General features: G+C 39.5%; 1 protein-coding gene and 1 long non-coding RNA gene across 3 annotated transcripts in view; one reads left to right on the top strand and one right to left on the bottom strand.

Moving 5' to 3' along the window:
* Positions 1-12,912, bottom strand: part of LEF1 (lymphoid enhancer binding factor 1) — a 130,167-nt gene extending 117,255 nt beyond the window's left edge. For both annotated transcript variants that reach the window (XM_075608380.1, XM_075608391.1), the window contains exons 1-3: positions 11,578-12,912; positions 5,350-5,416; positions 133-266 (exon numbers count right to left, since the gene is read on the bottom strand). In XM_075608380.1, the coding sequence (XP_075464495.1) occupies positions 133-266; positions 5,350-5,416; positions 11,578-11,796 (420 nt within the window). In that variant the 5' untranslated portion in view covers positions 11,797-12,912. The remainder of the gene's footprint in view (positions 1-132; positions 267-5,349; positions 5,417-11,577) is intronic.
* LOC142499277 (uncharacterized) overlaps positions 1-14,629 on the top strand; it is a 43,805-nt gene that overhangs the window by 18,288 nt on the left and 10,888 nt on the right. The gene's annotated exons all lie outside the window — the stretch shown is intronic.

Genomic DNA, 14,629 nt, shown 5'->3' with positions numbered 1-14,629 from the left:
TCACACAGCATATAAATCATTTGATGATTAGTGCTGCCAAGCAGAGTTTGAAAGCTCGTAAATGTTACACAGAAATGTGAACGGGCCCGAGTCTGAGAAGAAACACATCTGAGTAAAACACAGTGCACTTACTGTTCTTTGAATGGGTGGAGACAAAGATCCATTTGACATGTATGGGTCATTATTCATATTTGGCATCATGATATAACTGTGGTATCCAGGATACGAAGGACCTTTGCTGTATAAACTATCCGGATGTTTTCCAGCTATTCAAACATAAAAAAAAGAAGAAAAATATGAAGAGGTCATAATTCTAGTGAAAAAGCTTTTTCTTAATTCTTTAATTGCTGAAAGGACTTACTGCACTTTGCAGCCGCTCGTGACACTGAGCGGCTAACATCTTTTTACTGTGAATGTGACACCCTTGCAGTGTGGGTGAGCTGAGAGCTAGTGGGGTTTTTTTTTACCACTGGACCATGTCCAATGCTTGGACCCACAATAGCGCATTTATTAAGACATAGAAGGTGTCACAATACTTAAGAATGACATTGGTTTGGCAATATTAACACATTCATGTGCAATATTAATATGGCTTACAAAAATCAGTGACAAGAAAAACAAGTAAATATATACATACATTCATATATTCTTATTTTCCACGTCTACATTATCAGGAGAAATAGTGGTCTAGTGGTCTCGTGGTCTAGGGAACAGTGGTTTGAGAGGAAGAACATTTTTTGTAATCCCAGTATCAGCAACATGTGACGTTGGATAAATCTCAACAACTCCCTGCACAATAATTTTAAGCTGCAGTACTACAGTATGTAGGAAGACATGTATAATTACACATACACCTTGTGCCTACACATAATGATCACTGGTTTTTTTTTTTTTAAACTTAAGGCTGTTACTGAATACACAGCCAAAGTAAATAAAACAAATTACATACTTTTTTTTTATGAGACAAATCTACTCTTGTAACAAAACTGATTTTTCTCTCTTCGTGGGTTTTCAAAAATACTCTCCAGTGTAATCCTTTGGAATTCTAACAAGCCAACAAATTGTAATCTACTCCAATATTTTATGGTCCAATGTCAAATTGTTTAACCACAAATAATTATGCACAAAAACTACACAGTAATATGTACAAACATACAAGTATGGCTAAATATGTTACCCAGCTCGAAATTGGACAGTTTCTACTGAATGGCTTGTTCTCGCTTTTTTTTTTATTTATTTACTTTTATTTTAGATATTCATTGTACCTCAAAAATGGTTCAGCTGTGCTAATGTAAACAACATCACTCGAGAAAGAGTGAACAACAGAATGTCAGACCTATACTTTTTGGTGAATATATTATAGTATGTATTACCAGCTTTATTTAATCATTTTGTTTATTCAGTTGTTTGCTGGCACCTCCAGTGTTAAAAAATCGTAACATAACTCTGCCTATCATTTTCCTAGAAGAGAGACATCACATCGCAATGTTTTTGAGTGCAACAGTAGATGGTAATGATGTGATAGTTGTTAGCACCACAGCAGCCTTATTTCCATACACATTTGTAGGTCAGCTTTGTATTTTAGAGAATTGTATTTTACGGTGGTGGTCGCCCTTGACAATGTCACCACGTGACCACCGCAAGAACAGTATGTGTGGTATCGCACTGTAATACAATGATCCCACTGCTTTTTGTAAGCTGCCAAAAGAGACACGTTGGTCATATGAACAATTAATTCCAGTCATGCCAATTGGAAGCAATTAAATTCAGACTACGATACAAGGATGTCCTACTGCTTGCTCGGGACTATTCCCCCCACAGGGGTTCTCTTCTTATCTGTCACACATTCCATTTAGATAATAGAAAAATAATATTTCGTTTTCACTCAATAAAAGTTTCATTTGGATGTTTTTTCAATTGACTAAGGTGGAACTGCAAGCTAAGAACGAACAAGCTTCTTACTGCAGTTTAGCAGAGTGAGACTGTCAACAATTCACTGTCCACTATTTCATGATATTAACCCCTTTCATTGTGCTACAATGCATTGCAGGTGTCTTTTCCAGCAAAGGACACTGCCGTTATTTTGTTACCAGGGAAGCTTTTTTCTTTGTACATTTGAAATACCTAGAACTCTGCACTAACATCAAATCAAATATTTGCCTTTGGACATTCTGAGTTCTACTTTCAAGGCAGAGACTGTTCTGCAGATACGAGTTGCTGTAGAGATGTAACATACAGTAGGGGTAGGCCCTCCGAGCTCCGGTAATTTTGACCCTGATAACGCTATGTTTGCGAAATAAGGATCCTCAAAACTAATGAGATGCAAAAATAACGTCCGTTCTTCCAAGTAGTAGCGCTATTAACTGTGATTTTCATGTCTCAGAGACGTTCTCTAATACACTGCGCATGCGAATTGGTCAAACTTTAAGGCGCATTATTAAGGCAGCGCTATTAATGGAGATTTTCAAGTGTGTTACCAAAAGCTAATGCAAATCTCGTTATAATATTGAGAAATGTATTATTTTTAGACTGATTAACATTTTCACTTAATTATATGGTGTAATAATGACTGTATGAAGTATGGGTGTACAATAATGTATATCCATACATACCTCAACAGTATTAATTCATGAATAATGGTATTAATGTACAATTAAAATAAATGAAGGAAGGACATCCTTCATTTATTTTATTTGTACATGAATAAAAAGGAAATAATAATTAATATTGTTGAGTTATATATGGATATACATGATTGTACACCCCCACTTTATACAGTCATTATTACATTATATACCATATTAGTTCACATAAACATGTTACTTTAATCACTAAAACCCATCATATAGTTTATGATGTGTTTCAGACATTTATATGATCCCTAATATATATATATATCTTTGTATGATCCATGTAACTTTTTGTAATGAAAGGGTTAAGTCCTATACTCATTTCATTGCTTTTAGGTTATTGCCAGAAATAACTCAATGATAATCAGGGCCTGGATGTGAGTAACGGCAGCTTTTGGAAGGTGCAAAATATTGTAGCGTTATTTCCATGCGTTAACATGAACGGATGACTGAGGATCTCCGTTGTTAGGTAAACTGCTCAGAAGATGTCTTCTTTCTACCCCCTTTGTATCTAAAGCCCTCTCCCGCCTTAAACCTTTTTCACTGACTGCACCACACCTCTGGAATGCCCTTCCCCTCAGTACCCGACTAGCACCCTCTGTATCCACCTTTAAGACCCACCTTTAAGACACACTTGCTTAAAGAAGCATATGAATAGCACTGTGAACATTCTGAACACATGATATATAAAGCTTGGCCCCCTGCAGAGGCACTTACCAGAACTCCCTCCTACTGTCTCTGTACGTTCTACCTACCAATTAGACTGTAAGCTCCTCGGGGCAGGGACTCCTCTTCCGAAATGTTACTTTTATGTCTAAAGCACTTATTCCCATGATCTGTTATTTATATTATCTGTTATTTATTTGATTACCACATGTATTACTACTGTGAAGCGCTATGTACACTAATGGCGCTATATAAATAAAGACATACAATACAATACAATACAATACCATATGATTTGCACATTAGTAAGCCTAACGTCCTAACGACCCATTATTTTTAAGTCGAATGCCAGGACAACGTTGCGTTGCAACTTTGGGCATATGCGTTACAGATATGGGTACGTTAAATTGACATTAATGAAACGTTACAAAATGAGTGACCTTCTGAGGTTCTACCCCTTAGTCTGATAAAGTTTTAATTCAGAACTACTTGGATTAATATTTGCGATCTCTAGCAGCGAAAAAATACGTTTATAAAATATAAATTCTAATCTATCCAGATAGATTAAAGACTGCAAAATTGGTGAGAAAAAAAAATCACTTTAGACCAAGCATAGAAACAAATCGCATGGCTAACCATTAAAGCGATGGAAAGTGATGGGGGTTGACACTTTGCCTGTAGATATGGGCTATCAGTTTTAAAATTAGGCATATAAACTTTCCATAGCATGGTTACTGTGAAAATATTACAGGCTCAAAAAGTCATTTAGAAATATTTATACGTAACAGTTTTTTTTTGTGTACTCTGGTTCCTTGCAGCAGCTTACAGGACGTGTGGAACAGCCCTTCTAACATTTAAATCCAATCTCAAAAAACGCCTTCCTAAATAGCCCGAACCCTTGACTACTGTCCCTTGTGACTCTGTAAGGCCGCGCTTATAGCGACGGTGACACGAACGATATGTCACCCGTCGCCGTCGCCATTTTGCAAAAGTTGTGTTTAGGTTTTGGGCGACCAGCGATGTCATAAACGGGGAGGGAAGAGGCACGGAGAAGCTTCCGATTGGCCGCAAGGGGAGACCGTCGCCGAAAAAATCAAATAACAGTGACTACCAGATTTCTGGTAGCACTGTCACTCCGTCGCTTTGTCGCTGTCGTGTGCACTATAAGCGCACGCGACGGCGACAATGCATTTGTTTTGCCACGCCGCCGCCATCGCGTCACCGTCGCCGGCACTATAAGCTAAGTCTCCCAAAGTAATAACTTATAATGAAAGTCCTCTGTCATGGATTCCTCTCCTTAGGCCTTGGCCATGTTTGGCGCTTGCTGGCGGAAGCGTGCTGACGCGCACTCCCGCTCAGCACTGAGCCTTTACAGCCGCAATTAGAGCGGCTTTAGTAGGGGCTCACCTGCGCTTACGCGCGCTTGCGGAAGCACAGGTCTTAGGGGAATTTAAAATTCCCCCGCTTGCCGGCGAGACAGGCCGGTCACGTGAGCGGTTCGCCCAATGAGGGCGAACCAGCTCCGTGACGTCACTGGCCCGCCCCCGGCCAGTGACGCGCCCGCCCCCGGACCGCCCCCTGACGGCCTGCTGAGAGTGCTTGCGGTAAGCAACCGCAAGGCCAGGGAAAGCACCCGCTTTCCCTGCGCCTCAGCACGCCTCAGCACGCCAGCGGTTAGCGTGTCCGAGGCCTTACTGAAGTAACGAAGGAGGGAGAGGGAGAAGGAGGTATGATATCTTTTGTTGGACAAACAAGTAGTTGAGGTGTTACAAGCTCTCGAGGTCCTTCATCAGGTGGCCTATTCATTTGGTAAATAAATTGACCTCTGCAAATTCAATGTTTTTCCTGAAATATCAAGCCCAGCTTTATTGCTAGAGAATAAGTTTGGTAAGCTAAGGAAAGAAGTTCTGGACTCCTTCAATATTAAAGAATATTCTTTGCTGGTACTTCTTATATTACAATGTTTGCAAAGCAGCGATGCCATGCCTTATACATTATGTTTTAATAATTAAAATGATCACTCGTTGCAGATAAAGGTAAAAGATAAACTCACCTTCATCGGGATGTTCTCTAGATTTGTCATGATAGGACTCATGATGAACTAGCCGTCGTCTAGACACCTAAAAAAAAACAAATGAAAATAAATACACTCTAGTTCCTACTCCACAAACACATTTACATTTGTCTTACCAACATAGGTCAGTACATTTTCTACCATACATTTAGTACAGAAAAAAAATCTGGAGCTATAACTCCACCTTTGTTGATTTTAAAGGAGAAATCCATGCAATATTCTACATGTTTTTGTAATACGTTCTGTAGTATTTAGCTCATACTTTTTTTTAATTCAATGGTTAATGTCATTTTTTTTATTCTTTTTAATATACTGGGCATCCTTTGATTTTTATAGCAGGCTTTAGCACACCTCCCCAGCAAGATCATTGTAACACTATCCTGTTGGTGATAATTTGTTGCCAATGTTCCCACCAGTTTGAGTTGCAAACTGTAACAATAGATAATGTTACCTTGGTAATATAAGAATACATTGTGGCTGCTGAGTTACACTGAAGGATTGATTGAACCTGTAAGGCGGCCATTTAGTGAACCCTGGGAAGCAGGATCTTTGCTGATCGATCATGGGACAACGAATCAATTGGCAGCTTAGGTAATTCGTTTTCAATAAAGATAATCAAAGGCTGCATATATTAAAACCATTTTTAAAGTGCCGCTTGGACTGCCTCTTTAACTATAAGCATTTAACTATGTAATTACCTCAACTAAATCCCCCCAGAGGAAAGGGATATTTTGGGGAAAAAAATGCATTTGTAAAAAAAAAGTATATGGGTTAATGCTGTGCAAATGGAATGAAAATTATAAATTAGGATCTGTTTGTTACCTTGCAAAACAGGGGCACGCCAAACAAAACTTGAGTGAAAATATCACACATTTCGAATGACTATCGTAGATTTCTTAAAGTATGTCATGTCGGCCATAGTCCATACAATGTCAACGCAAAGTTAACAATGCACTTCCTTCCTCTGTTGAAGCCAGGTACCAACTAATGTGTTTACTAAAGGGCACTGCCATCTACCAGCAATTACACAGTTTGTGTCTGCTCATTAATTCACTTCCGGAATGTTGGAAGTTGCAGATGTGTTTACATAAATTTCGTCAGTAGAGTTGTGCTTTATTCTTTAACTGTGGCATAATACGACTAAATATTAGCAGAGAAACCTTAATTTGCAGCCATAAATATCTAGGTGAAGTAATTAACCGTGAAAAAGATGCTGAATACATACAGCACAAATGCCAACAGGCTGTATTGGTTTTCAGTGTTGATTCAGTAAAATCAAGGTTTGTCACACTACATAACTGAAAGTAATACCATGTTAAGGGATTTTTCATCTGTCAAATGCACCAGTTCATAAAAAAACCCAATATTGATTGATGTGAGAGCATTTGTGAAGTATGACAACTAATATGTCATGCTAAATTAACACTGATACACAGAGATATTTCATGTTTTATTTCCCGGTATTGTGTTCTTGGTACAACAAAATGTAACCTTGCTCTCAAATTACAGTATCATTTTAAACTAAAGAGGGATCCAGCTCTCATCAATGAGAAATTGAATGACCCTTCTGAGGAGGTTCTTGAAAAACACCAGTGACTACCAGTAAATCCTTAACAAACTTTCTGTTTTTTCTTTAAGCTTCAGCTCTAGCCTCACTGACAGCAAAACTGCATTGACGTGTTTTCAAATGCTACAAAATGTTCTTTTGTTTGATTCTACATTAAAATAAAGAAACATGTCAGGAAAAAAGTAATTCTTCATTTGAAACATATTGTTAAACTGATGGCTGGTACTTGGCTTGAGTCAGCAGATGAAATCTGACAACGTTACCCCCACGGACAAAAGATGCTACAAGTAACCTTAATGTATGGTTCAATATACTGTATGGTAGATCAAGGGTGGTCAACTCCAGTCCACAAGACCCTCCAACAGGTCAGGTTGAGGATATCTCTGCTTCATCATAGTGGCTCAATCTGTGGCTCAATCAGTGAGCCACTGATGAGCTACCTGTGCTGAAGCTGGGATATCCTCAAAACCTAACCTGTTGGGGGGTCTTGAGGACTGGAGTTGACCACCAGTGAGGTGGTCTACGCTGCAAAACCAGTGCATTCTTACAGTCACAATCTTGCCAGTCAGTCACTTCATGTCGCTGCATCTCAGAAATGAAATACATTAAGCAGTCCTTTATTTACAGTAGTCATAATGTCTATGGCTCTATCATGGGAATATGAGAGCAGAAGAAGAAAGGCGTCAACTCGGGGGAAACCCAATATTAGTTGATTTATCCGGCGACTATAAGAATTATTTCCACAGTAATACAGTCAAATCTGGAAACTTTTATTGACCTTAATAAACACAAAATATTCAACCATTCTATGCCGAAGTATCACTGACACAAGAGTCTAAGAAGCTTATTCATAAAGCTGTAATAACAGCTAAATCCCGATGCTTACCAAGGCTCAAAGGGCCTACAACAAAATGGACATATCATGCTTCTCTGCAGGCCTCCCATATTTGTATTGACACAGCTGGTCATCGGTAACTTCCTTGCTGGCAAAGCAATCATGAAATGGAATGTGCTAGTGTTTAGAACACAAGTGTGTTCCGTCCGCCACTGCATCCCACCCCAAGCGGCAAGGAAGCTGAGTGTATTGTACTACCACTACTGTAGACAAAGTCACAGACTTGTATACATTACATTAATTCCTAAGTAATCCTAACCATCTCCCTTTTTTTATTTATTACACCACAATCAAGGCTGGAAATGCACCTGACAGAGATCTGTCCCTCTGCTCGTTACACGGTGGCATTTTAGAAGCATCTCCTTGTCTACGTAAGCCTTTGTCTGGACCACAGAAAATGAAGGCCCGTTTCATTTTCTCACGCAAAGTAACAGTTTTGCTGACTCCTAAATGTGCATGTAATTATTGCTAAGAATTTTTATTGGGGAAAGAGAGAGAAAAACACGTGTAGTTTTAAGGATGCTTTGATTTTCCATGGTTTTCTCAAAACTCTATTTGTTGATCTGATCCATGACGTGGGAAGTAGCCTCCATCACACGTCAGGGTGTAGATCAGAACATAGAGTTTAGAGAAAACCATGGAAAATCAACACTTGTGCTGACACTGTAGGAACTTCTAAAATGTTGCCTTTTTGACAGTTGTGTTTGACTCATTTAAACTCCACAAAAAGGCACAAAGCCTGGCAAGCTTGTCTCGTCCTGCAAGGGCCCACGTGTCTGTATTTACTCTTTCTCTGTTGTTAATGTACTATCAAGGATTCAGACAAGGGAGGAGTCTCAATGCTTTGCCCAACTACTGTGAATACAAGCACAAATCCGCTTCCAATATAATACATTTGTATATATATACACACACATATACAGTATAATATATATAATACATGCATACATGTATGTGCATACATGAAGCATCAATGTCCTTTAATTTCCATTAGGAACATACAGCCCTGAGGGGCTACTCTTTCCTTGAATAGGTCAATATAAATAGATACATTAGGGTTGCATGGTTTGTGGGCTCCTGCACCATTTACAGGGTTAATCTCAGATTAACTAGCCCCCCCCCCCCCCTCCAAAAAAAAAAAGGTTACACATAGGGAAAATAAAGCAGACACAGAGCTTCAAAAGATAACAGACTTGAATGATTAAACAGACTATTTGCTGCGTTTTCTATGCTAGAAATCCCACTCTTTAGGATTGTGCTTACTTTAAAACATTAAAGAGCAACATGCACTGTAACAGCATATTAAGTTACATCGCTAAGTAATGTGACTCTTTTGATCATTGAAACATTTTGTGAATTAGCTATGCCAATCTCAGCCCCCAAAAAAACCTAACTACAAAAAGCCCAATAAGGAATATCAGATAATATATCATAGATGATGCTTTTGTTTGTGGCTAGTTACCTAAAGGAAGAAATAATTATGCAACCACTAGAAAAAAAAAAACAACTGTTTTTAAAAGGTAGTTTCTAGAAAGCCACAATGCCTGGCATTTTAGAGCATCCCTTTACAAAGTATTTACATTGACTTAGCGATAAAGTGTGTGGCCAGAAGAAAACTGAAAGTAAGAACATTTGTCACAATTAAAATAGACAGCATACTTTTTAGTAGAGCCACGTAAGAGTTCGCTGTGGATGAAATGAAAGAGTGCAGAGCTTTCGAAACCTCATAGGTACTGTGTACACTTAGATCAAACCCACCACAGCTCTGTGCACTGTATTTCATCCACGCAGAACTCCAATGTTGGTCTGCTAAAAGGTATCACAACCTGCAACTAATCTGCATATCTCCAGGACCAATACGGCTACTAGAACTTTGAACTGGATTTCTCTCATGTTGACAATCTCCCTCTCTTCCCTCCCCCTCATTCACACGCAGCAGGCACTATCTGTACAGTCATGTAAGAAACTGCTACCTGTGGTCAGCTGCAACTCATTGCCTGGCTGTGTCTGACACATGCCTCCTGTGTTCCTTTCCCTTACTGGACACAATCTGTTTGCCTCACCTTATTTCCACATATTATGTATTAGTTTAATAAGGGCTGGCTACATACCTCCAGTAAAAATACATCAAAGGAAAACACTTTTCAAAAAAGATAAAACTCTTGTTATCCAATAACTCCACACCATGTTATAGGCTCAAATGGTATCACCAATAACTTATTTACTGAAACATTTTTTTTTCTACTAAATATATTTAAACATACTGGGCATTGGAGTTCCACCCCTCTCCTTAAATTAGCATTTTTGGAAGTCTGCTGAATATTAATGAATTATATAAGAATAAGCAAGACTGTGCACATATGTATGTCCGAAGTTCTTCTAGATAGAGAACAGATCTGCAAAAAAAAGCATTACTGTAGCACTTTGCAGCTGCTCACCATACCAACTCCCCCTGTCAATAGAGAAATCCTTGCTGTGGGAAAGGCCTCTCTATACAGCTGATTAATACCACAGGCAATGCTCAAAATCAAAATTGCCATCCATAGCTACACTTCCCACTTCAAGATTAAGGAGCTGCAAATGTATAGAAATACTCATGCTTGTTTCTTTAATCAACCTAACATTCTCCAGTTTGCATTTCCATTTGACGTTTGGAGAGTGTCGACATTGGGGAAGCCCAGAGAAAGCAGCTTGTGAAGAGATTAAGAATGATCATGTTTCCAGCTTTGTTTATCCAATAATTGAACCGCTACAAAAGATTTACTCTGACCCAGCCAGCCCTGCGCTGTTCTAAATCAGGGGCCAAGTGAGAGAGGGGGATATAAAGCCTAACCTTCAACCATGTAGACAGTGAACAGCATATGTGACTTATGACTATGTATTTCTATGGACCTCGTAGTAACATAATTGTATTTGATGCTGACAAACCCAGTCTGGATCCTGCTTGTGAACTTTGACAAGTCACTTTACTACCCTGTGCTTCAGGCACCAGAATATTCGTTTGTAAGCTCTTTGGAGCATGGGTTCACTGTCCTTGAAAATGTGTGTATGTGTATGTATGTGTTAATGTGTATGTGTGTGTATTGTCCTGCATGTCCTGTCACTTACATCTGCTTACAAATTGGCATCTGACTTCTTGACACAAAAGATGAGGATTATAGCACTAATGAAAAAGTAACTCCACTGTTACCATGGTACAGACATTGTGACAACCTGGTCTGGATAATACAGTGAGTAGGCAGCAGCAAGGGAAGGGAAACTACAGTCAACCAACCCGGTCATCTTTATACAGATGTATGTGTGAAAAGAAAAACGTAATGGTCCCAGTCACAGGTAAGTGGACCAGTTAGATGTACTTCTATTGTCTCACTTCTGCCACTTATCTGAGAACTTTAAATACTTTGGAAGGATACAGATCACCTCAATGTACTATACTAGTCATCCTCTCTCATACTGACCACTTTACCTACACCAGTAAAACACACACACTGTTGTATATGCACATACGTATATCTCTCATATATACATGCACATATATTTATACATTCTTGCACACATATTGTATTCTCTCTCTCTCTCTCTCTCTCTCTCTCCACAAAATATATATATATATATATATATACACACACACACGCACACAATACACTATGTATGTATAAACCCCAGTGCACCCCCCAAACCCCCTCAGCTGAGTCAGATCTCAGGTGCATGGTGTAATCTTCCTTGCAGGTTATCTGCTGGTTACCTCGTGGCTGTTGCTGCTGGGGCTGATTTCAGACTCATTGACCAGGGAAGACTTGATATCTGCAAGGTCCCCCTCCTCCTCGGGGTGGCTGATCTCGGCGTAGATCTTCTCCTTCTGGGGGTCCCCTTCATCCTTGAAGGGGATCATCTCATCAGTGGCACACAGCTCGGGGTCCCCAGCACCTCCACCGCCTCCCCCTGCTCCAGAGAGCTGAGGCATGGTTCTGTGACAGGCTACACCACTATTGAGCAAAGGGGGTCAGGAAATCAAATAATGCAACACAATAGGGGGGGGGACCCAAACCTATTCACCCCCACCAATGATTCTAAGTGATAGCCAGGCAGGGATTTTCCCACTGCACTTCCACTTATCCCAGATGTAGTGGGTGGACCTCCTCAGGTGTCTTCTCTTTGAGAATACAAGAATGGTAACCTTGCTCCTGAAAAGTTATTTCGTTCTCTTGGCTAAGTCAGGACTTCCAGTCTTCCTGGGAGTGTTTTGTAAGTGATCAGTCTGCAGCTGGTTCTCTCTCGCTCAGGATCACAGAGCAAATCTTCGCACAGACAGACAGATTGTGCAGCAATCACTAGCAGAAATGCTATCACTAAGGTCTAAATGCCCCCAGCAGCACCCTATACCTTCTTGTGTCACCATCGAAACTCGCTTAACTTCCCATGGAGTACGACAGAGAAAATAAAAAGTTTGTTGTGAGTGTGACTAACAGAAAAGTAGGTTTTTGTCCCAGCCTGTGACTCAGAGGTGAGTAAACCTAAAAGGATGTCTGAGAGAAAGAAAAATAGAGAGAGAAACTTGCCACTCTTTTAAGGGGGGGGGGGTCAGAAAGAAAGAGAGAGAATATTCTTCTTTGTTCTCCTAAAAGAAACCTTACGTCAGGTAAAACAAGAAGATAACTTTAGATATTGATGTGAGTTGTGGATATGCCAGCTCCAGAGAGGGACAGATGTGTGAGCTCCTCCACACCCCCTCTGTCCAGGAGACAGGGTGAGAACCTCACAAGACCTCAGGTGAAACCCCAAAGTGCCTCCTCCTCTCCCCAGCAAACCACAATGAAACAAACCCCCAGATTATTCCATCCTCTTCTTTCTACAGTCCATTCCAGTGATCATCTCTTCTTTCTTTCTTTCTCCCCTCCTTCTGTGCTGTTCCACTTTTTACTTCTGTCTGCGAAACTCCTGTGATGTCTGTGGGTGTCCCTTGTGTCTGTGCCTGGCTCCTTGTGACTCTCTCAAACTCTTTGCCACTGCTGTAGTGGGATTGCAAAGAGGCAGGCAAAGCCCATGCAGCTCAATCCCTGTTAAATGTGAAGGGGCAAGCAGTGTGTGTTTGTGTAATGTAACTTTAACATCCCCCTCCTCCTGTGCCCCCCTCTCTCCCTCCCCCTCTCTCTCTCTCTCTGTCTGCTGTAGGGGAGGAGGCGGTGGAAAGAGATGAAAGGGGAGCCGCCGCTGTGATTGACAACTTGCTGATAGAGGAGGGAAACAGACACACACCAGCTCAGCAAATGAGGGGGCAGGAGGGGACACGATGAGAAGGGAGAGGAGAAAATCTGCTAGGGGGAGGCAAACAGTCCAAAATGAAATAATCCTAATAATAGCAATTAAAAAAAAAAAAAAAAAAAAAGAGAAAGATCTATTAAGCAAGGCAGGTGTACAAAGTCTTGTAAAGGAGAAGCTTTCCTGCAGTGTAGGCTGGGGTATGCTGAGCTAAAAACATGCAAACACATCATGAACTCAGTATAATCCGGAATATTACACAGAAAATATTCGTAGGAAAGAAAAAAATGGTATATATCATGAATGGCTAGGACTTAAACCTAAGCAGTTGAGAGGCTGCAGGTCTATGATGTCAGGGACGTGATGCAGGCAATGCGTTCTTTCTTGCATTACAAAGCAGTGACATCAACTAAAATTGCTTGAGTGGGTTCACCGTAGGATAAATAATAATAATAATTATATATATATATATATATATATATATATATATATATATATATATATATATATATATATATATATAATTATTATATAATTATATATCTCGTGTGAGCATATACATCTAACATCTATATGTTCTTTTTGAGTATGTCTCTCTCTCTCTCTCTCTCTCTCTCTCTCTATATATATATATATATATATATATATATATATATACACGGTATCCAGAGTTTCTGTATGGTTTTGGCAAACTAAAATGATACTCTTAACACCACAGACCCGTGCAATATGCTTACAGTTCATGCTCTGGAAGTGCTTTCTAGTGTGAACAGAGTAAAACCTGAGATCAAACAGAAATAACGCCAGCCAGATCCCAATTTAATGATGAAGGATAGAGACCTTCGTTTGGACCGGAGATCCAGGAGCTATTAGCAGCAATGACAGGGAGAAGCATGCTGCTAATGTATGAGCTGCTGTCATGAGGACGGCATCTGGGATCTTGAGGTGAGCCCATTCATTGTACCCTCTTCAATGGGACCAAATGGACACCTCTTACACACCCACTTACCAACACACAACAAAACTAGTTACTAAGAGAAACACATGGAGGCAGATGGACTATTTTAATTATTTCTCCCCTACATACAATATAGATATATATATATATATATATATATATATATATATATATATATATATATATATATATATGTGTGTTATTTATATATATATATATGCAGACAAAGTAAGTCACAAAATTAACATATAAATTACACCATTTTGTAAAGAGTGCCTGGTTTGTACGAATACAAATAATATGCTTCCAAGAAATATCAACCAATCTGAGCCATGGATAATTAATGGCTATTATTTCTGTATTAGTAACTCATACAGTATGTGAAGAAGACTGTGTGCATTCATATAAGTGATGAATAACACAGAATGTCAGTGCATGCTTTAAAACACTTCACCGTTTGTAACGTTACAATAGGCATATTTTTTTTTATCTGCTCAAACTTTGAAATAATAATGTGATCTGTGTCCAATTATAGTTTATCTGCTAATAGAAGAAAGTGATTTGCTCTTCATCAGTTGGG

Source organism: Ascaphus truei, chromosome 1 (genome assembly GCF_040206685.1).
Source record: "Ascaphus truei isolate aAscTru1 chromosome 1, aAscTru1.hap1, whole genome shotgun sequence".
NCBI lineage: Eukaryota > Metazoa > Chordata > Amphibia > Anura > Ascaphidae > Ascaphus > Ascaphus truei.
The sequence above is the reverse complement of the archived record's forward strand: the minus strand, read 5'-3'. Positions and strand labels throughout refer to the sequence as shown.